This window comes from Quercus lobata, chromosome 8, assembly GCF_001633185.2.
Source record: "Quercus lobata isolate SW786 chromosome 8, ValleyOak3.0 Primary Assembly, whole genome shotgun sequence".
Taxonomy (NCBI): Eukaryota; Viridiplantae; Streptophyta; class Magnoliopsida; order Fagales; family Fagaceae; genus Quercus; species Quercus lobata.
This window is the reverse complement of record NC_044911.1, coordinates 44,095,514-44,117,942: the sequence shown is the minus strand read 5'-3', so window position 1 is coordinate 44,117,942 and position 22,429 is coordinate 44,095,514. Positions and strand designations below refer to the sequence as shown.

At 34.4% G+C, this 22,429-nt stretch overlaps 2 protein-coding genes across 2 annotated transcripts; both read left to right on the top strand.

The window, feature by feature from the left end:
- Window positions 1-2,345: 2,345 nt before the first annotated feature.
- Window positions 2,346-11,190, top strand: LOC115954832 (mitogen-activated protein kinase 20). Its single transcript, XM_031072789.1, has 10 exons — window positions 2,346-2,853; window positions 4,861-5,269; window positions 5,923-6,050; window positions 6,206-6,265; window positions 8,019-8,168; window positions 8,285-8,440; window positions 8,647-8,858; window positions 8,970-9,071; window positions 9,924-10,093; window positions 10,214-11,190. The coding sequence occupies exons 1-10, from the start codon at window positions 2,830-2,832 to the stop codon at window positions 10,669-10,671; spliced, it is 1,869 nt and encodes a 622-aa protein (XP_030928649.1). The 5' UTR covers window positions 2,346-2,829; the 3' UTR covers window positions 10,672-11,190.
- A 9,993-nt stretch (window positions 11,191-21,183) lies between these two features.
- Window positions 21,184-21,984, top strand: LOC115957903 (transcription factor PAR2). Its single transcript, XM_031076243.1, has one exon. It carries the CDS (start codon window positions 21,279-21,281, stop codon window positions 21,732-21,734), a length of 456 nt encoding a protein of 151 aa, XP_030932103.1. The 5' UTR covers window positions 21,184-21,278; the 3' UTR covers window positions 21,735-21,984.
- The last annotated feature ends 445 nt before the right edge of the window (window positions 21,985-22,429 follow it).

The window sequence follows — 22,429 nt, the reverse complement described above, 5'->3', positions numbered from 1 at the left end:
TAAAGACTTTTTGCTACATTAATTAATGTTGATTTCTATATTTTGGGTGAATTCATGTGTTGATCCTATTAAAATTTATTTTTTCTAACATGCAAATTAAAACCTTTTGTCAAACCTGAATTCTGAATTCATGTTTAAAATTTTGTGATGTAATTTAACACTTAGTCATACAAGTTGTGTATATATCATTTACAAGAAAAGAAAATGGAGATATGTGTATTTCATATCTTATTAATATGTATTTCATATCTTATTAATATATTTAAAGAAGTATCATATTGTATTTTTAAAGTTTTTGGTTTTGATAAATAAAATGTATTTTTAACTAAACCAAACCGAGCAGCCCTATGCTATTTGGGGAAATGAAGACTATAAGCTACTTTATGTTGTCATTACAGCATCCTTCTAAAAAAAAAAATGTTGTCATTTCAGCATTAGTAAATAAACTTAAATGGTTGATAACAACATATATGACTCTCAACTTAAAAAAAAAAAAAAAAAAGGTTAAAAAATGAAGGTATGTATAGGTTATATTATTATTATTATTATTATTATTATTATTATTAGTAGTAGTAGTAGTATTTCACAATCATCATACGAATTAATTGTATATTTTAACTCAACCAAACGGTATTGCATATGCTATACATGGGAGATGGACATGATGTATATATATTGTCACTAACTCATTAGTGATTACAACATAAATGGTTGACTACAATATACATGGCTCTTTTTTCTTCTTAAATAAGTTTTAAACTACCATAAATATTGAAATTGATAAAATTTAGTACTTGATCATCAAGAAGGATTGACTTTTTTTCTTTTTCTTTTTTTTTTAAATAGAAAAATTTAGGAAATTTTATTCAAATAGTCAAATTTATTGTACATCAGTTATTAAAACAGAATCAAAACAAGAGGGTATTTCCTCAAACCAATTGCACTGTTTAGGCACTAGTGAGAGAGAGAGAGAGACTCCTAACTCCTAAGATCGACAATTATCAATAAGGAGTACATAAAGCTCATCTAAGAGGTGGCTATATATATATAGAAAGTTCAAGCTCTGTCAAACTTTGGATAATCACAATCAAGAATCCAGTCATAGATTCCCAAAATAAAAAAAATATTCTCTTAGCATTTCCTGGTCTGCTTCCACCAATGAAAATAGAACCAGTCCACCATGAAACACTAAATTTCTTTGTCACCATTTTGTTCCATACCAAAGCCGCAAATTCAACAATCTCAGAAACATCTATTCTAGTGCGTATAATTCATAAAAAAAGAAAAGAAAAGAAAAGAGAACATCAAACGCAACATATATAGTCACGTCTACATGTACTTTCTCTGCTAGCTTTAGCTTTCCACATAGACCATACACTATTGGCATTTGGCAACACAACAAAGCATGCACATTAGATTCTAGGCAGTGCTTATATATGAGTTATGAATAAGTAAGCACAACTGATCAATAGGTATTCTCGTCTCTTTAAACAAGAAGAATATAATTAATTAAAGACAATAATAATAGTGTGTCACGTCAAATGAAATTAAAAAATAGACTATTCTACATATGGAAATGATGCTATAAAATATTATTTAGTAAATAAATATGCCTCATAAAGATGTTAACATATTGTCCAGATAAAAACACATCCAAATTCAGTATAAAACTAAGTTTAAAGGAAAAGGTTTTGGGGTGCCATAACCATGATGAGAAAATTTTGGAGTTTATACGTATAATACTTATCATCTTTCCTAATAAAGAAAACACCAACATAAAATTTTGTGACAATTAAAATTTCAAGATTGCAAATGGTTCTAAAAAAGTAAAACTAATATCATATATTCATTTCAAGGCTCGTTGTTTTAGACTACTAATAGTAATACTGCTAAAAAAAAAAAAAAAAAAAAAAAGACTACTGATAGTAATAATAATCTAATGATGGTCATGACCCATGTCAATTTTATGATCAATAAAATTCGAACACCTTTTCTGACTAGCCAATCAGAATCCTCCACGTGGACACTGTGCCAACCTTTTTTTTTCCCAGGTACCACCCCAACCAAACATACCCTAACTCCAAGAAGGGGGAAAGAAACTGGGAAAGTAACGGTAACCCTACAAAAAAAAGAAAAGGAAAGCCTACCTAACCACCCTTACCTCTCAATAAAACTACGAAAATGCCACCCCCGTATTCCCACTCGCATATCCGTATCCATACGTTTTATGATGGACAAAAACGAACACATGAAATACCGAAAATACCCCTTTCCCTTTTCTTTCTCTCTCTCTCTCCCCCCCTAGATTTATGCCTTATATATCTCTCTCTTTTCATCACCTCAATTCTCTCTCTCTCTCTGATTTTGTCGGTGTTATCTAGATCTCTCTCTCTCTCTCTGAGAGCCTCACAGCTATCAAAAGTCTCTCAAATTCTGAGCTTTGAGAGTACTTTGTAATAGCTGTTGTTGTTGTTGCTTGTTATCATTGGTAGAACTTGCTTGTTGAAGGATTTGTAAGGAACAACAATTTGGGATTGCTGGGCAGAGAGTGCATGAGGGATTTGTTGGTGTTGGGTTGGATAGTCGTTCTTCTTCTATGTTGGTGAAGGGGTTTGGAGGAACAAGGAGAATAAGGAGGGACTGTGGGCTTGTGATCCGGAGCAGGGGTAGGTGGGGCAAATGTGGCTAAGGCTCAGCTAAAGCTGACAGCTTCGTTCTACTTTTCAACCATTTTTCACACCTGGGTTTTCTCTCTTTCTTCCTGATCTCAACTGGGTCTCAGGTTTTTCAGCTCAATTTTTGGATTCTGGGTTCTGGGTTTGCTTTAAAATGCAGCAAGATCAGAGGAAAAAGGTGATTCCTTTCATATCAAGATTGGTTTTTATTTTAAAAAAGAATTGTCTTGGGATTTGAGTTTCCATTTCCATGTTTATGTGTGTGGGATTCTTTTCTTTTTTCTTTTTTGGGATTTGGTAGCTTGGATTTGAAATCAAGATTGGATTTTTACTGTTTTATAAAGGAGAGATTAAGAACTTTACCCTTTTTTTTTTGAAGTTACTATATATGTAAATGATGATTGTGGAAATGTTTGTGTGTGAAACTTAGGAACTGGGTTTTGGTATTTGTGCAGATTGAGCTTTATAAAGGTACTTGTTTGTTTGAAGGTGTGAGTGGGATTTGTTGGATTTTTGTTAGCTGGGGATGTGACATAGTAAATGGTTCTGTGGGGAGATGCTGCTGATAAAGTTGTGTATAATTGAGAGACGCTGTCCTTTGATTTGAATGCTTTTAGCTTCTAATTTGAAATCTTGAATGCTTTTAGCTTTTGGTTTTGTTTTGCGTTATGGTGGTCATGGATAACGGCAAAAGTTAATAACGAATTTTGCTTTTTTAAATGAAGTGGGTTTCATTCTTATTCTGGAATGCAATCCGCTGAATTTAATGCTTATGCTTCTCTTGGGGTCTAGTTAGATGCCACTTCTATTTATTCCTCCTTACTCTTCATCTCTCTTAGATATTTCTTTGAGGGAATAGTTCTTTTTCCCCCTAGAAATTTTTGGTTCTTTGGTATCATGTTTTGTTAAATAATTCTTTTGATTTTCTTTATTTTTTTATTGGAATTGATTTTCCATTGCCTGAATCTATGGATGTTAATTGGATTCTGTCTTCTAAGAACGACGAAATAGTTCTATAGGGAATTTGAGGTAATTTCTGGTATTTAAGCATGGTCATTTTTCCTGACAATTAGAAGCTTGATCATTACGGATGATTCACGTTTGAGAATCTTAAGCAGTTCTGCTGATAATTTTTATTTATTTATTTATTATTATTTAATTTTGAGTTTGAGTTTGAATACTCTAATTTGCTGAATTGTTTTTTGAATCAGATAAGGGGGAGATAGAGAATAATATTACTCTATAATCACTAAATATGTCATATAATTCTGGATATGAACTGGTTTTGGGGAGAGTAGAGTCAAAGTTTTAGAAACTTGATATTGAATTGAACAATTGCATATTGTCTTTTTCCTTTTCTTCTTTTCTGTGGCATTAATTATAAGAGCAAAGAATAGCAGATCTACAAAGGCTTGCAAGAGTGAAGGATATATGTGTGTTAAAATTAATGTGAAAATGTTTCCTGGGAGTAAGTGTGTACAATCATAGGATATATACGTAAATAAAACAGACATAAGAATATCTCAGGAGAGATTTTAAATCCGAGGCTAATATATAGAAAATTTCTGATATGGATAAGGCTTAATAGGATCAACGTATTAATTAATTTATGCATTTTCTTACTCTTTCCTTCTAAAATAGGATTTACCATAATGAATCATAAAATGCTATATCTCCTGAAGTTTTTTAGAAGCATGAAAGAAATTTTCTATATTAGCAGATTTACCTTGCAATATGGATAAAATTTAATGAAATGTGCATTAATTAGTATGGGCACTTCTAGTGGAGTGCCATTTCTTATTAGGAATGATATGAATTCACCAAGTTACCGGCTTTATGCCATTGGCAATTTGGCAATGCTTTGGATGTGTACATAACTTCTAAATTCACTCTTGGTTGGGTTGCTTGCTTCATTTCTATGATCTTTTTTTTTAAGACTTTCTTCTGTTGACAAGTCTATTTTGTTTGGAGTTTGTGTCTTGTATTCTATTCATTAAAAATAATGATTTTCATAATTTATGTGCTTCAGTGTTGTTTTCTATTTATAAGCATATATATATATATATGTATCTTTTTTTTTTTTTTTTTTTTTTTGGTTGCCTTAACTTTTGGGGTTTGACTCTTTGAAGAATATGAACATCAGAAAGGTGTTTATTTGTCTTATCTGGGGTTTTCTATGTTGCAGAATTCAACTGAGATGGACTTTTTCTCCGAATATGGTGATGCCAATAGATACAAAATTCAGGAAGTTATTGGAAAAGGAAGTTATGGCGTTGTTTGCTCAGCAATTGACACTCATACTGGTGAAAAAGTGGCAATAAAGAAAATACATGATATATTTGAACACATATCTGATGCTGCGCGTATTCTTCGTGAGATAAAGCTGCTCAGACTTCTACGACATCCTGATATTGTTGAAATTAAACACATTATGCTTCCACCCTCTAGAAGGGACTTCAAAGATATTTATGTTGTTTTTGAGCTCATGGAATCAGATCTTCATCAAGTCATCAAAGCCAATGATGACCTGACACGAGAACACTATCAGTTTTTCCTATACCAGCTACTTCGTGCCTTGAAGTATATTCACACTGGTACTTGTTTTAAGCTAATTGCCTGATACCTTTACCCTTGATCTTGACTTTTCTTAATCTCAATATAAAGCAAAAGTTAGTTTATTAACAGAATGTGACAATCTTAAATGTCATAGTTGAGTAGTTTAGGCTGGCTGAAACCTATGGTTGTCGCTTCCTTCAATTCTACCCATACATTTAGGAAATAGTTCCCTTGTACAATCTTGCTTCATTGAATTTTGTGTACCACATTATTTTTCCTCCCCCTCCCCCTGAATGTTATGTGTTGCTGGGTGGCATTTTTTTGGTTATGGGGTGGGTGGCTCATAGAATTATGGTTAAATGATTAGATTCACCATATCCTAACACCTTAAACTTTTGGGACAATTGGTAATTTATAATGGTATCAGAGTAGAAGTTCCTAAGTTCGAACCCTATCTCTACTCCACTTCTCATTTAAAATCCAACATGTTGGACCCCACTTATTAAGGGAGAGTGTGGGTCCACAAGTGAGAGGAAGTGCTAACATTATAGTTAAATGATTAAAGTCACTCTTTCCTAACTATTTAAGCTTTAGGAACAATTAGTAATTTATTAGGGGGAGAGGTTGGTGAGATAGTGCTTAGGGTTTTGTTGAATGTGTTCATATCTGATATTTGGCTACATGGGTGCAGCAAACGTCTACCATCGAGATTTAAAACCGAAGAATATATTGGCAAATGCAAACTGTAAACTTAAAATCTGTGATTTTGGTTTAGCAAGAGTCGCATTCAGTGATACACCTACAACAATATTTTGGACGGTATGCTATTCAAAAATATTAGACATCTGTTGTTTATTTATTAAATTTCTTACTCTGCACTATTTTTGTGTAAAAATATTATTAGTTTTCATGTCTATTTGAAAGTCCAGTCTAATAAATTAATAATTCAAGTAATTTTTATTTCACACTTACAGGACTATGTTGCTACAAGATGGTATAGAGCTCCAGAGCTTTGTGGATCATTTTTCTCGAAGGTATGATGTTAAATATTTTATTGAGTGTTTAAAATCCAATGTCCTTATCTCCCACCACAATGAGAGAGAGAGAGAGAAAGAGAGAGAGAGAGATTGGTTGCTTCTTGCCAAACAGTGGCTCATGACTGGCAGCTAGGCAGTAGGAGCAACGGCAGGCCAGCAGTGGGGTGGTGGGTTGGGCTGTGGGTCGTGGTGGGTGGGGGTCGTTCTCAGTGAGGCACATATTGTTTTGACCTCTTAGAGCTATTTTACGGTCAAACTAGAAATTATTTTCAGCTAATTTGAACACCATTTCAGTGGGGCCAAACTCCTGAAATTGGGTAAGATATTTTCCAGAAAATATTTTCAGCCAAAACAAGTGCAGCCTTAATGAAAGTTGGTACATAAGGCTGTGTTTGTTTCATAGGAGAATGTGTTCTTGAATTTTGCAGAAAAGTATATGCCAATATAAGTATATAATGCTTTTATTATTATTGTTATTATTATTATTATTATTATTAATTTTCAATGTGTTTGGGACTCGCATGAGATTGGGTCAGAAAAGGAAATAGCCTTAGCTAATGAATGCATTAAACCCTCCATTTATTATGAGCTTTTTTTCCAAAAATATCTCAATCACATTTTTTAGCCGGTATTATGGGAATTTTTATTTTTTATTTTTATTATTTATTTATTTATTTTTTTTTAAGAATAGAATCTTCAAAGAATTTTTCCTTTATTTTCCTACTATTTAGGATTCTATTTTCTAAGATTTTGAGATGTTCCTTGTGATACCTTGATTGTGTGGATTGTTCTGGATAGAGGATTGTACGAGTGTGTGTTGTTGTTGAGTGCTATTTTGGTGATGTACTAGGTCAATTTGGGCTATCTAAGTGAGTATGAGGAGCTCCAATTGTGACCGGTTGTTAGCTTATATAACATTATAACTGCATGACTCAGGGTGTTTGTGAGCTAGATTTTGTGATTTGATGTGATCCTTGGGACATATGACCTGTCTAGCAGTTTATGCTCCATCTATCAGTTTTAAAACTTTTAATGAGCTTTTTCTTTGAATGAAAATCGGTGCATTAGTGAAGATATATGACCTCAAAAGTAGTGGTGTTATTCGTTGATGTAAAATCATTTTGGGGAAAGATCGTATTGATTATTTGTTGATGTCATCATCATGGTATGATAGTCATCCCTTCAAATTGTGCTTCAAGTGACATTTCTTATCCTAAATCAGACCCATTATGAACTTGGATCTGATAGTAATGGCCACTAAACGTGTAGCAATCCTTTCTTCTGTTTTAACCTTCAAGTTTTCTTCTTCTTTTATTCCTTAGTTGCAAGGTCAACACTATCCCTATGAGTTTGATAAGGTTATATGTTAGGACATATGGGTCGCAAATGGTTATTTTAGCATGGAAAAGTGCTTGTGGGATCAGTTTTGGTTTTGATAAAATTATGGATGAAGGTCGCAATAACATCTGCTGTGTGAGGGAAACTGGGAAATACATTTAGAATACAGAAGATTCTAACTCAAACAATACAAGGTGACATAATTACACTAATCCTTTAAATCATCACACATTGACTTAAGAAAGTAAAAGAAGTGAAGTTTCTATGGTAGCATTGTGCAATATATTAAAACGTATTGGAATGCTGGGGAGTATATCTTCTTGTTCTAGTAATTTTCTGAAGTCTAGGTCTAGTTCTTGCATAAGTCAAACTCATTATTCCTACACTCAAATTATATTTCATCTGGATGCAGTATACACCTGCAATTGATATATGGAGTATAGGCTGCATATTTGCCGAGGTATTAACTGGGAAGCCACTTTTTCCTGGAAAAAATGTTGTACATCAGCTGGATTTGATGACTGATCTGCTTGGGACACCTTCATTAGATACCATTTCTCGGGTATGCCTTTTTATTTCCCTTCTGTGTGTGCACTTGTGTATCCTTGGTTCATGTTGCTCAATTTAAATTGTGTGTAAAACTATGCTTTACCATAAATTTTCTTGTGTTGGATGCAGGTTCGTAATGAGAAGGCAAGGAGATACTTAACTAGCATGAGGAAAAAGCAGCTTGTGCCATTTGAACAAAAATTCCCAAATGCCGATCCTTTAGCATTACGACTATTGGAAAGATTGCTTGCCTTTGATCCAAAGGACCGGCCTACAGCTGAAGAGGTTTGTCTTATAGGATTGTGCCATATCCGTGTGCACCATAGTTTTATGCTTTTATCTTGCTTCTGAAAACCTTGAATTAAGTATCATATGCAATTTGTCTAGCATATGCTGCTTTGATGGTTTTTTGATAATTACATATTCTGCCTTGGTGTTTTTGTTTTAAATATTGTAAATGAGTTGATATTTATTTCTTGGTTTTATATTAGGCATTGGCTGATCCTTACTTCAAGGGACTGGCAAAAGTTGAGAGGGAGCCTTCCTGCCAGCCTATTACAAAGATGGAATTTGAATTTGAGAGGCGAAGGGTCACAAAGGAGGATATACGGGAACTAATTTTCCGAGAGATACTAGAGTACCATCCTCAACTACTGAAAGACTACATGAATGGGACTGAAAGGACTAATTTTCTCTATCCAAGGTTCTAATTCTCTTGGTTGCTTTCCCATTGTCTGTTTTTATTATACAGAGAAGATGTGTTAAAGATCTTTCTGCCTACTTTCTACTGATTTCCGGTGCATATTCTTTACAGTGCTGTTGATCAATTTCGAAAACAGTTTGCATATCTTGAGGAAAATGGTGGTAAGAGTGGGCCAGTAATTCCACTTGAAAGAAAGCACGTGTCCCTTCCTAGGTAAAAAACATTCTTTTGCTGAATTTCCTCGAGTCTTTCGGTGGTCATACCGATAGTTCTGGACAAACTAAAGACAGTCTTCTTGCAATTTTTGATACTGGTGTGTGTGTGTTGTGGGGCTAGAGCTCATTAGTTATATATTTGAAGTGATAGTAATGGATTTGTAATTGTTAAAACTGGGAAAAATGTTATTTTTCTAATTAACGGCTTATCCCTTTTATTCTATTGTTGCTAGTGAAACCTTCAATAGTGAAAAGTGAAAACAAAGGGCATGTGATTCTGGAAGGCCATGTGGAAAGAGGTTTTGACATTGAAGTTTGTGTTTGCTTTGGGGGCCCCCGCGTGCGCGTTGGGGGGGGGGTGTGGGGGGCAGGGAGTTTAGGCACATGCTTAGGATGCTGGGGAAAAGGGGCCATGTGGAAAGAGGCTTTTGTATTGACATTCGAGTGTGTATGCATCTGATGGAATATCTCATGGAGTGGGCCTCTCACAAAAATGTGGCTCCCACGTCTGTGGGGCCCACAGACTTGTGAGAGGAGCAGGTACATAAGATAATTTTGGTGTGATGGAGGTAGGCCAAATATATAAATGCATGCATTGGTGTGTGCACATTTGGGCGTGCAGTATTGTTACAAATTTCACCCCTTATTTTTCTTCTGGAAACACATAATAAGATAGGGTGTGATGTAGTTTCTCATTTCACCCTTATGGATGCCTTTAATACTATGATGATAGGACATATTTGGCCTACAACTGCATTATTGGGCAAATATTATATGTCCAAGTCTGACACGCACAATAATTTACTTCGTGTGGTCGTGAAATTTAATTCTTCATTAATGATTTTCACAGGTCTACAATTGTACACTCGAATGCAATCCCTCCCAAAGAACAACCATACATCCCTCCCTACAAAGATCGCCAAACTGGAGAGGAGGCTTACAACAAAAATTCCAGAGATACAGATGGAATATCTATGAATGTAATGAGGAGCATGCAGGCATCACAGAGGATTCCACTAGGTACTCCCTTCCCTTTGCATTTGTGATCACAATGGCTAGTTTCATTTTTTTTTTTTTTTTAAATTTTATAATATATATATTCATTTAGATTTTGACTGAATTTGTTTTGTTTCTGTTCAGCCAAACCTGGAAAAGTTGTTGGGCCAGTTGTACCATACGAGAATGGAAACGGCAAGGATGCCTACGACCCAAGAACGGTAATCAGAAATGCAGTCCTGCCTCCTCAGGCAGTCCCTCCTGCATATTATTATCGCAAATCTAGCAATGGAAATCAAGAAAGATCTGTGACAGAATCTCAAAGGGACTTGTCCTCGCAAGTCAAACAAGCCCCTCAATGTGGCATGGCTGCCAAATTAGCACCGGAGATTGCTATCAACATCGATAACAACCCCTTTTTTATGACAAGGGCAGGAGTGACCAAGGTAGAACACATGGATGATCGAATAGGTATAGAAACAAACTTGCTTCAGGCAAAGGCTCAATATGGTGGGATTAGTGCTGCTTCTGCAGCTGCTGCAACTGCAGCTACCCACAGAAAGGTTGGGACTGTTCAATATGGTATGACGAGGATGTATTAAAGAACAGCTGAAGAGAAAGTTGCGTCAAGAGCTATTTTGGTGAAATGAAGAAATATGCGCAGAGGAAGGCTTTTTCCAGGGACTGGGATAAGACCCCTCCGGGTTGTGTAAAAAGAATGAGGTGAGGGAGTGATTTCCCTGAAAGAGCCGGCTTTCTCAGGTTATGTTAGATGTTATAAATAAGTATCTGCCATTGGAAACTATATTTAGTGAAATATTATATCTTCAAATTCATAGAAGAAGTTTCTTCCTTTCCCTCGTAATTACCTACGTAGTGATGGCTAGGTTTAGTAGGGCCATATAACTGGACAGATTGTTGGTTCTTCTAGTGCCTGATATTCTCGGCGAAGTTAATTACCATGTTTCCAAGTTCTTATTGTTTCTTACATGTATAAATTGAATTTGTTCTTATTTGTTTCCAATTCCTAGTTGTAGGGGTGGTAATATCTTGCAAATGTACCAAGGCAAAATAATATGAAGACCAACAGGACATTGAATGATAGATATTAGGTTATTATATGGTTTAAATTGTTTTAATTATATTGCCTTTTCCGCTTGCAAAGTGGTCAAGTTCCTTTGTACTAATTCGGGTTTCTGATAAGGTATATGCTATATGGTTTATACTTAGGGTAAAAAATAACTTAATTCGTGTAAAATTGACTAATAGTAGTGGATGGTGGCTAATGATGTGTGATTCGTATAAAGTTGACCAAAAAATAATGTCATATCCTGATATAAATTGTAGTATGATACACAAATGTATATCATATAAATCGTATCGAGAGAGAGGTGAATTGGCAAGTTATACGATACATACACTTCAGGATTTTTTATTTGGTTTTTGCTAATATTTGAGATTTTATTGGAGATTGCTCTTATTTTGACACAAGTTTATCATAACTCGGTTTAACCCAATAAAGTATCTCTCTCTCTCTCTTTCTCTCTTCTTGTAAAATTTGAACCGTCCATTTCTTGAAGTTTCCCTATATGTTCTCTTTATTTATTTATTTATTAAACCTTACTCTAGGTTTCATGGAATGACAATACCTCCCATGCTTGAATCAAATGATACTCTCCTAAGTTTTATGAGAAAAGCGACACATAATTCATGTCGTTAATAACGTTTAACAGAATATCCTTTTCTTTTAACAATGATTCCTATGACGTTTCTCAAAAAATAAAAAATAAAAAGAATCCTATGACCAGCTAATACTATTAGCCATGATTAAAGCTTTTTTTTAGTTAAACTTGTGCCATTAGCATCGGTCCTTTATTTCCAACAAATTCTATATTTCGACCGTTTCTTACTTGGATTTTCTGAATACCCAAGTATAGTCTAAATTAAAAAAAAAAAAAAAAAAAAAAAAAAAAAAAAAAAAATCAAAAATCAAAAATCAAAACGTCCGGAAAAATTCAAACAAATTAAAATTTTGAACATTATTTATTATTATTTTAAATTTCTAAGGGTTTCCTTCTTGTTTCTCTGTTGAAAACTTGTTACGCGTTGTTTGAATAAGGTTCTTTGTGAGTGATTTTAAGCTCATATGAAATACTCCCATATTGATTACTCTCACCTCTATCACAACTCCTTCAACTTCAAAACTTTGTAGTGCTCAAAATCAAAGTCACCTACAAGGAAAATAACAGTATTTGTATAATAAAGTCCAAAGGAATTTGAAGCACTTCCTTTGATTGGTTTGCTTGTGCCGTGTTGTTCTTTGTTCTTGAGGGTGGCAGAGCACTTTTACCACGAAAATATGATATATGAAGTACATACACTGGAAAGCTGAGTGAAAAGTTAATGGGCTTATCTGTTTTAAGTGTTGTGATTATCTAGGGGTTTTGGATGGTTCTCAAGTGGGAGTTGCAGAAGGTGAAGATTACGCTAAGAATTATTGGTTGGCTTGATGTGAAGGCTGATGAGCATAGCGTATGATTGAACACCATTGATGAATATGAACAAAATCGAATTATTGTGGTGGACAAGAAAGATGGGGGAAGTTCTCTTATGGTGGAAGGAGCAGTTGATATGGTTCCAAAGCATAATACAGTAATACAGAGAAGGAAATTATTAGATACCCTTGAAGTATAATGATGTGATATTTCCTCATTATGCATGGATGGTGAATCTAATGCAAATTTAGTTAGTGGAGTTATTATTATGTAAGAGGTGGGAGTACTTGAAAGAGTATTGAATAATTACTTGAAAGAGTAAAAATTATGAAGGGAAGAGACGTGATAGTTTGGTATTCCAGATTTTCATATAGAGGGCAACTTTAGCTCTTCAAGTCAATATAAGGGTGCTCTTGTAATTTGTGTAGATTTTTAAGATCCTTTTTGTTATTATGATCATAAGAGGGTAATGTGGGAAACTTACCTGTAACTAAGGGCAAGTTAGTGTGAGAGATCTCGACATCGGCCCGTTTCTTGGTTTAATTGGGCCAAACTCATGCGAATGGGTGAATTTGTGTTAGTGTTCCTCAAAATGGTGATTCAACTAAAGCTATATTTCCCCTTACATCAAGGGTTTTAAATAAAATCACCAATTATTTTATTTACATAGAAAAAAAAAAAAGAAAATTGTATGATAAAAAATGTCTCATTTTCATTGATTTGATAAAATGTATATCTATTTGAGTGTAACTTAAAACCTTACATGGTTTTGATCTTAGATACAATCTAAGAGCAAAGTTCCATAACTTTGATCCTAGTTACATTCTAAAAAGATGAAAATTACATGGATGAAATCCAAGTCTATCAACTCTTTATCTAAATTCGAAGGCTAAGTTTCAAGGTGGGAAGGTGTTAAGAACCCACCCACCTTGCCCAGTAAAACAGTCTTCTAGACTATGGTGACTGATGTCATGTCATGTCAGACATTAATACGTCACAAACAACTAAGTCGTATCACTCTACATAGAGTACGAATCAAAACTAAAATTTGAACTTGCAAGGAGTACATATAAGCATGAAAGTATGAATTAACAACTACATGAAAGAATCTAAAACATGTAATTGCATGCAATGGATTTGAACCTAGCTTGTGAACAAGACTAAAAAACTGAAAAATAAAACATGGAATTGATGAACATTGTATATGAACAAGATTGAGAATTCGCAAGAGAAACCTCTGATTGAATGTGATTAGTGAAGATTACGGATCCAACATTTGAACATGATAAAGGAATTGAAAGACAAACATATTATCATATGTGATTAATGGGAATTTAGGATCAAACAAAGGATTATTTTATGAATTACATATGAATAGATGAAGAACATGTGAGCATTATTCAAAGTATCAACATGCTTAGATCCTAACTATCACACAATATCATACCAAAACATGTTCATTCGAACAAACACAATAACATAATCACGCAAACACAAGGACTAAAATAATAACAACATAAAATTAAACAAACAAAAGGGGGAAGAGTTCACCAGATTCCTAAAGAAGAGGAAATAAAAGACATCGTCTCAAATTGAATAAAGGATCACCAACTGCACAATGAACATACTCAATTGCTTCCTCTAAAGCTTTAGGAGAATGGGGTGCCTTGAATGGTGAATCTCCACCTCTATTATAGAGGGGGAGGAGCCTCTTAATGAGGGTGGAGCCATTATAGATGAGTTAGCTTGTAGTTGTGTGAATTTGAATTCGAAAGGATGCTGAAGCTAGGAGGGAAAAGTAAAAAATTTGAATCTTGAGGGTACAAATACCAATCGGCACTTAGATTTCCCCCTCTGTTTGCCGATTAGCAAATGGAGAGATTTAGGGGCCGTTTGGTTTTAAAAAAACCCATCACTCATCACTCTTCACTCAATTTTCATCACTCGTTACTCATCACTTATTACTTAAAATACCTAAACTTTCTAAACCTTGCACATTTGGCACACTGTTTTCAACTTCTCATTACTAAAAAATTTGTACTTTTTATGGGACCCACTCTCTGAGCACCATGTCAGGCTCACGGTTACCATACCCGCATGTATCCTTTCTCTCCCCATAAATCCCTTTTTTTTTTCCCCAATACCCAGACACATCGTACAAACCCCTCTCTGCCCCTCCATTCTCTTCCTCTCATTGAGTCCAAACTACGCCGATCTCCACCTTATCGAGTCCAAACAACGCCAATCTCCAGCAAAGGAAATCCACCCAGCGCCGATCTCCACTTCACCGAGCGTTGATCTCCACCGGCACCCAGCTTGCAAGATCACCTTCGACTAGCAACAACGGCGCCAATCTCCTCCATCATGACCCAGCGGCACTGATGAAGAATGTAGGAAAGGACATGCAAGACTGATTCCACCACTCTTCTCCTCCCCTTTCCTCTCTTTCATTTATTACTTCTGGGTTTTGTTTGTATTTGGAGAAGAATTTTTTAGATTTATTGTGTGGATGAACATGTTTGTGGGTTTGTGTTTGTGTGTTAGGGTGTATGATCGGTATCATGTGTTTATGAGTTTGATTTTTTGGGTTTGAGAAATTGGTACCCATGTGTTTTTTTTTTCTTTTTTTGGATAAAGTTACCCATGTGTTTTTGTGAAGAAGAAAAGAAAGATAAAGAATGAAGAAGAAGGAAAAAAATGGCCGTTGGAGCGAGTTTGTGAAGAAGAAAGAAAGATAGAAAAAGAAAGAAGAAGAAAACATGAAATCCAAAAAAGCCGTTGAGTTGAGTGAGTCTGTGAAGAAGAAAGGAGAGAAAAAAGAAAAAGAAAAAAAAGTAAGGATGTGACTTCTTTGACCGTGGGTTCCAGCAGTATGTGTTTATTTACCAAAATACCATGAAAATTCTGTCTTCATAACTCAAAAACACTTAAAATGTATTTTCAGTTTTCATAACTTATCACTCAAAAATCAGAGAATTGAGTGATGGAAACAAAAACTGAAAACAAATCCAAACAAACCAAACAGTCGTGGAACTCACCAGTTTTGAGTTATGAGTGATGAAAACAGAGTGATTGGTGATGGAAAATACTAAATCCAAACTACCCCTTAACTCTTCCTCTTTTGCCTTGCCTTACTGATACCGTTCAAGTGCCGATTTAGTGACAACTTGCAACTTCGAATTTTGAATTTCCAACCATCCTTTTGAGTTGTTTACTAGTTGTTGCACGTGGAAAATTTTGAATTATTTCCAATTTCCCGTCAGATTTCAATTGGAAAAAAAAAAATGAAAACTAAATTAAAAAAAAAAAAAATTTCAATGGATGTATTGGCCCAGTGCAAATGGATGTGTTGGCTGAAATGGGAATGGGAATACACTAAAGATGGGGAGTAAATGAATTGGCAGCCAATGCCATCTACCAACCGAGCGCCGTGCAACAATTTCTGACTCCCTCACACGCTCACTATCATTTCTCTTCGTGATTATATTAATTGGGTGCACATAATTCCATGCTATGCATGCATCTGTCATAACTCTCATAACACCCCATCATTATTCAATACATCACCCTACTTTTTCGTCTACATCACTCCTATTAATACTCCTATATATGTCCATGTTTGCTTTGTCCGGGTGAAGACCCATCAAAGGAGCAGAAATTATGACATGAAGTGGTGTATGTAAGTTAAGGTCTCACCACCTCCGTGAGTTCATGAATTTGAAACTCCAATCAAAGGAGCAGAAATAATGACATTTGAATTATTATTGGACAGTCAATTAGGTATTTTTGTAAAAATTTATAGAGATTGTTAATTAAGTTTGGAACTAGTTCAATCACTTCAATGTGATTATGATAATTAGGGGGGGGGGGGGGGTCCAAGGGGCATGGTGTAAGGGTGCCAAATGATGAGCAGCTCCTTGACATCTTCGAGCATAAAAAATAAAAATCAAAAATCAAAATTTTTTTAGGGACAAAAAAATTATTGAGAGTTGGCTTGTAGCACTATGTTATTTCTTCTCTTATAATAAGAGAGAGGACTTAAGTTCAATCCATGAGAAAAGGGTAAGGAATGGGAAGGCCATCTTATATAATATTTCTACAAAGAGAGGTGATGAAGACTTCTTTATAGGGAGAGTACATGTTCATGCATGGGAAGATATTCATATCAAAAAATGAAAGGGGTTACTTTATCCTACATAACATTATTAATACTAAAAATAGAATAATTTGATACAATCTTAATAAATAGCCATATCGAGAACTAATAGCAATAGAATAATTTGATACAGTATTAATAAATAGGCATATCAAGAACAAATAGTCTCTAGTTATGTAGTGGTACTCTGGTTATTATAAGCCTGTTTAAAAAACTCTATATACTATTTTCGTGTTCGTGTGTTCTAATAAGTATTACTGTTTCCTCAAAAAAAAAAGAAAAAAAAAAGAACAAATTGTCTCATAAATTTGTTAGTTAGCTTAAAAAATAAAATAGTTAGAACTATTTATTTATTTTCAAATTATAATTTTGGTGACTTTTAACATTTTTGGGACAATAAACATACATAGGGAAGAGCATGTGTCCAGTGCATTAGTTGCATTGGACATGTTAAAATGTGGACATGATGACTTTTAGTGGGTGGAGATTGGTCGGGTTTGTTGGAATTGGATTTTCATGGAACAACCCAACAACCGACCTGTAAAGGTCGGTTTTTGAAAGGAGGTGATTGTCACAGGCATCGAGTTAGCAGGTTTTCGGGTTAACTTTGTCAGTTTAGGTGGGTGGGTCGGTTCCATGGTTGGGTCGGATAGCCCTAAATATATTGGTTAAAGTAAATGCATCCTAAAGCTTCACTCATTTTTTCCGTGACACAACAAAATCACTTCCCAATGCTTTTGGGGGGGGGGGGGGGGGGGGGGCGCTTGGAAGTATTTTAAGCCTCCATGATTTTAAATAGTGGTGGCAAGTCTTTTATTTAGATTTAAGATTCTCTTGAGTTGTTAGTGTACATTCATTGTGGAGGTCTAAAAATAGTATCTATACGTTTTGAAATCAGTACATTGAATTCTTTCGCATTATCACATGTATAAAAATATTAACTAGCGCTTTTTTATTTATTTAATCTATTTAAATTATTATTGGCCTTATTTAGGACCTTAGAAAAATATTAAGTAGGACATTAGACAAACAAAATCAGATAAGAGGGCTCAAATCAAAATGCAAAAACAAAAATGTAGCTACCAAATCTTGATTTATCATACAAAGAATTTTGGGGGGAATAATAGAAATGGGGCAAGGTTTTAAAAGGGCAAATAGGTTTTAATTACTGATCCTTTCCTTGTTATACAAAATGATGTACTAGAAAGAAGTACGGAGGGCCTGAGGTGGGAAAAAGAAAGATGATGAAAATCCATCCAAAACCGAAGATCATGGGTGGGATTTGATCCAAGAAAATGTGGTAGAGTAAAATAAGACAGGGTGTAGTGTGTGAATGTGACAGCAACAAAGCTGATCCGGTGGCTCTGATCACATGGAGCCCCATATGCCCAACACACAAAATCTCTTCCCACAATCCCAATGACCAAAATCCCCTACTGGTTTCCTTCTTGGAAACACCCCCACTTCCTTACCCATTACATTACATTACACCCACCCTCTATCACTCCTTCTTCTTCTTCTTCTTTCTTTCTTTCTTTCTTCTTCTTCTTCTTCTTCTTCTTCTTCTTCTTTTTTTTTTTTTTTTTTTTTTAATAATTCTAGAGATACACATAATCATATACTCAATTTTTGCAATTTTATACAACTTTCAATGATTAACGCTTTCTACTTATATAGACTCCTCACTTTCGTTAAATATTTATTATTTCACAAGTCAACGAATTATGAAATTTGGTGTGAAAATAGTTGTATTTGTTTTACTACTATTTGTTATCTAAAAAAATAGAAGAAAGAAAAAGAAAAATAGTATTTAAAAAGGAGGGGGGGTTTGTAAATTGCTAATTGTAATGTAAAATGTTTTTGTGGGGCTCAAGGTGGGTCCATGTTGGAGATACACGTGGCAACCATGCGAAGGGTAGTGATGGAGATCATAGGAAAGAGAGGACGGGAGTGGGGAGGCACATGGGTGGTGTTAGGTTCAAGAAAATCATGTGATCACATGTGCATGTGCTCTCCTCTTTCTCTCTCTCTCTCTCCCTCTCCCCCCCCCCCCCCCCAAAAAAATGTTTTGTGGTTGTGGGCCCATCCATCTCTCTTTCTCTTTTAGCCTTCACAACCTATCCATCTATCCACAGCTGCTGAGGTTGAGCCGTTGAGGTGATCCAACGGAGCTTTTAATTACACTTGCTCTTTACTGCGCGTCCTACTATTGCCTACCCTCCCCTCCCTTCATGTTTTTCAAAACCTAGGATCTATTTAATTTGAAAAGAAAAGAAAAGAAAAAAAAATAATCTTGCTAAGGAGTATTACCTTTTTCTTTTTTCTTTTCCTTCTTTGAACGACCTTTTTCTTTTTTCAATTGTAAGAGAATAGTATAATTTTATTACTATAAAAAATAATTATAAGAAAAAGAAGAAGAAAAATAATATAATTTGTGATGACTCATCAACTCACTGGAAGATACAAACTCAATTTATAATTTAAAAAACATAAATACAAGAGTAGTGTATTTATACCAAACAACAGTACAAAGATGAACAAACATCGCATCCTTGCTTTCCAAGAATCTATTTCAAGGCATCGGTAGCTTAGGGAAACACTAGATCTAGTGTAAAAACTCAAGAGCCCCATTATGGGTGGCAAACAACCCACAAGAGGGGGGAGGGGATAAAAGCTACCACAAGGGGCGGAGAAATACCCACAAGAGGGTAACTTTGTAAATAATTTGATTTGTACTAAATTATGGATGTTCTAAATTTAATCTCAATTAAAATTCTCAACTCATATATTTGTTTTGTTTTCCAAATATTTATTCATTTTTGAATTTATTTCATGCTTTTAATCCAATTTTAGTCTTTAACCAAAGACCATAAGATTTTATTTTTTGAAAAAAGAAAATAAAAAGGTGATTGAGCTATCTTATGAAAGTAACCTATTACCAAACTTCATTTACTACAATTTTGTTTTTAGAAACATTTTCTCGGAAATTGAAAAAGTTGTCATTATTTTTTTAATTCTCGAGAAATTTTTTTCCAAAAATGGAAATTAATGTGTACCCTAAGGGCACACATTAGTAAAATCCATATTATATATGTCATTGGAGAATTGATAATTTAATGAACGCAATGTTAATTATGAGAAGAGAGATGTTAGGGATGCTATAATTTTAATTTTTTTATTGGGAGGGATGCTATAAATTTTAGTATATTATCTTTACAAATTGATGTGTCATCAATTATAGGAAAGAAAAAAAATTACACATTAATTTATTATGTTGCTGAAATCACCAGATCAATTTGTAAAATTTATGTAGTAAAATTTGTAATATTTTTAACATTTTCCTTGTGATATTTATGTAAATATATTTATGATTCAATGAAGCAAAAGGTAAGAAAATTTTATGTACATTTCTTATTACATAATTCATTTGCAAATAAAATATTTTAATCACTATCATTACATTTGTTACGACATATCTACAAATTGAAATTATGATATATATTGCAATATATATATGTATATATGTATTATGAGTTAAATTCATATCTTTTAAAGAGAAAAAATTGAATGATCTTAAATGAATTTATATGTAGAATCACGAGATAATTAAAAGAAAAAAAAAGTTGTATGGTTTGAGTTTAATTTACTATCTTGGAATGCATAACTTATTTTCATCAAATAATTTTATCTATTCTATAAATGTACTACAACAATAACAACAATAAAGTCTCAGTTTCAAAATTTCGAGGTTGATTATAGATCCTCAATAGATTAATTAAAGCCAATCACATGTTTTTTTTTCCTATTCTATTTAATCTAAAGTCACATTTTTTTTGAAATGGGATAGATATTCATGCATTGAAATAATGAGTCAAAATACAAAGCTTCCATAGATGGAGGAGGAGAGTCTTCCATCCACACAATATCATCAATTACATTTCTACAAAACGTTCTACACAACCCACACCTTTAAACTTTATTTTTTTTAGGAGTGAGACAAATTTACTATAATAGGAAAATATTATATATTCTGAAAGTATATTTCCTCTCTATCATGTAGGGGTGGGCCTTATGATGAATGAGATCCACCCCTTCGTGAGAGTGAGAAAATATACTTCAGGATTCAGGAATACACAATAAAAATTAACAAATCACTATAATGTTGAAACTTTTTATTTCTCTTTACCCCCGAATGCATAGATGAATTCAATTAAAAAAAAAAAAAAAAAAAACACTAGACTAGAGTTACAATTTTTTTGGGGCTAATTGACTAGAGCTACAAGTTACAACTGGATTGACCATGTCCATGAAGACGCGATGCATTCAGAGCGTGAAATCACGAGCGCAGTCCAATACAAAACTAGGGCTTGGGGAAGCCAAAAAAAGTGGGCCCTGCTTCGTTGGCATTTGACATTTCATTTCTTGAGCTCAACAATAATTTAACTTCCTTCTTCTCTCTTCACTTTTCTTCATACGCCTTCACACACACACTCTCATACTCATAACTCTCATAACCCTCTCTCTCTCTCTCTCTCTCTCTCTCTCTCTCTCTTTGTATATGAGCTCAGCCCTGGGCATCATATCCATGGAAAGTACTCATGAAACCCAAAGACCCACACCCACATTTCTAGAGATGGGTCATGCAGGAGTAGTGCACGAGGCTCTACCCAGTTTTCAAACAAGTAAGAAGAAGCTTGAGACGACAAAGCACATAAGAAGTACCAGAAGAAAGCGAGGACAAGACATGATGAAGTCTCAGGACAAGGAAGACTTGGATGCAGTTGGTGCTGGTGATGAGGTTATTGTGTGTGAAGATGATGAGAAGGCAGAGGTGGCGAGAAAGATTGAGGCATTGCAGAGGATAGTGCCTGGAGGTGAGTCACTTGGTGTGGACAATCTCTTCGAAGAGACTGCTGGTTATATAATGACTTTGCAGTACCAAGTCAAAGCCTTGAGAGCTCTTGCTACTTTCTTTGAGAGGTTGGACAAGGAAAAGACCAAGCTTGGGGGTTGATAATGGATATTATTGGTACCCTCTAGCTTGCTCCCAGACCAGATCACTTGGACTTGCTTCATATTTTTATTTTATTTTTTTACTTTTTTACATTATTCCTTTTTTATTTTTTGAGGGGGGGTTTTGGGGAAAAAAGAAGAAGAAGATTTCCCATCTTTTTATTTTTATTTTGGGAGTTTCTTATGATGTTTATTTTGATAAATTTTAAATTTCAATGAATAGGAAGAAAGGCTGGTTAGTAGTTGGAATATGACTGTGAATATTTGTAGGAAACTTATTTCTTCATGTAGAGGAATGTTTATGATGCTAAAAGCCTAAAAGGTGCATTGAATTAATTATGGTAAGCCTTGCCTTTGGTGTTAGTTGTGTTTCAGTGTTTTCATCTCTCAGCCGAGTGGGCTCTGCTACTCTGATTCAGAGATCTGGATGTCTATAAATTCTGATTATTAATGGATCATTTCGCATATGCCAAACTGCCAGGCTGCATCTTATCCTTTTTAGTGAATTAGGGAGCTAAAGTTCTGAACTAGAACCTGGTACTATAATGGCAGTATAGCATCTTCAAATGGGTGTTATTATTCATCTAAATAGCACTCTACTTTTTTTTTTTTTATCCACTTCAACTTCTGATTTACTTATTATTTTCTCACTGATTGGTAAATGGTAAGTATACTGTTTCATTTCACAAGTTCATT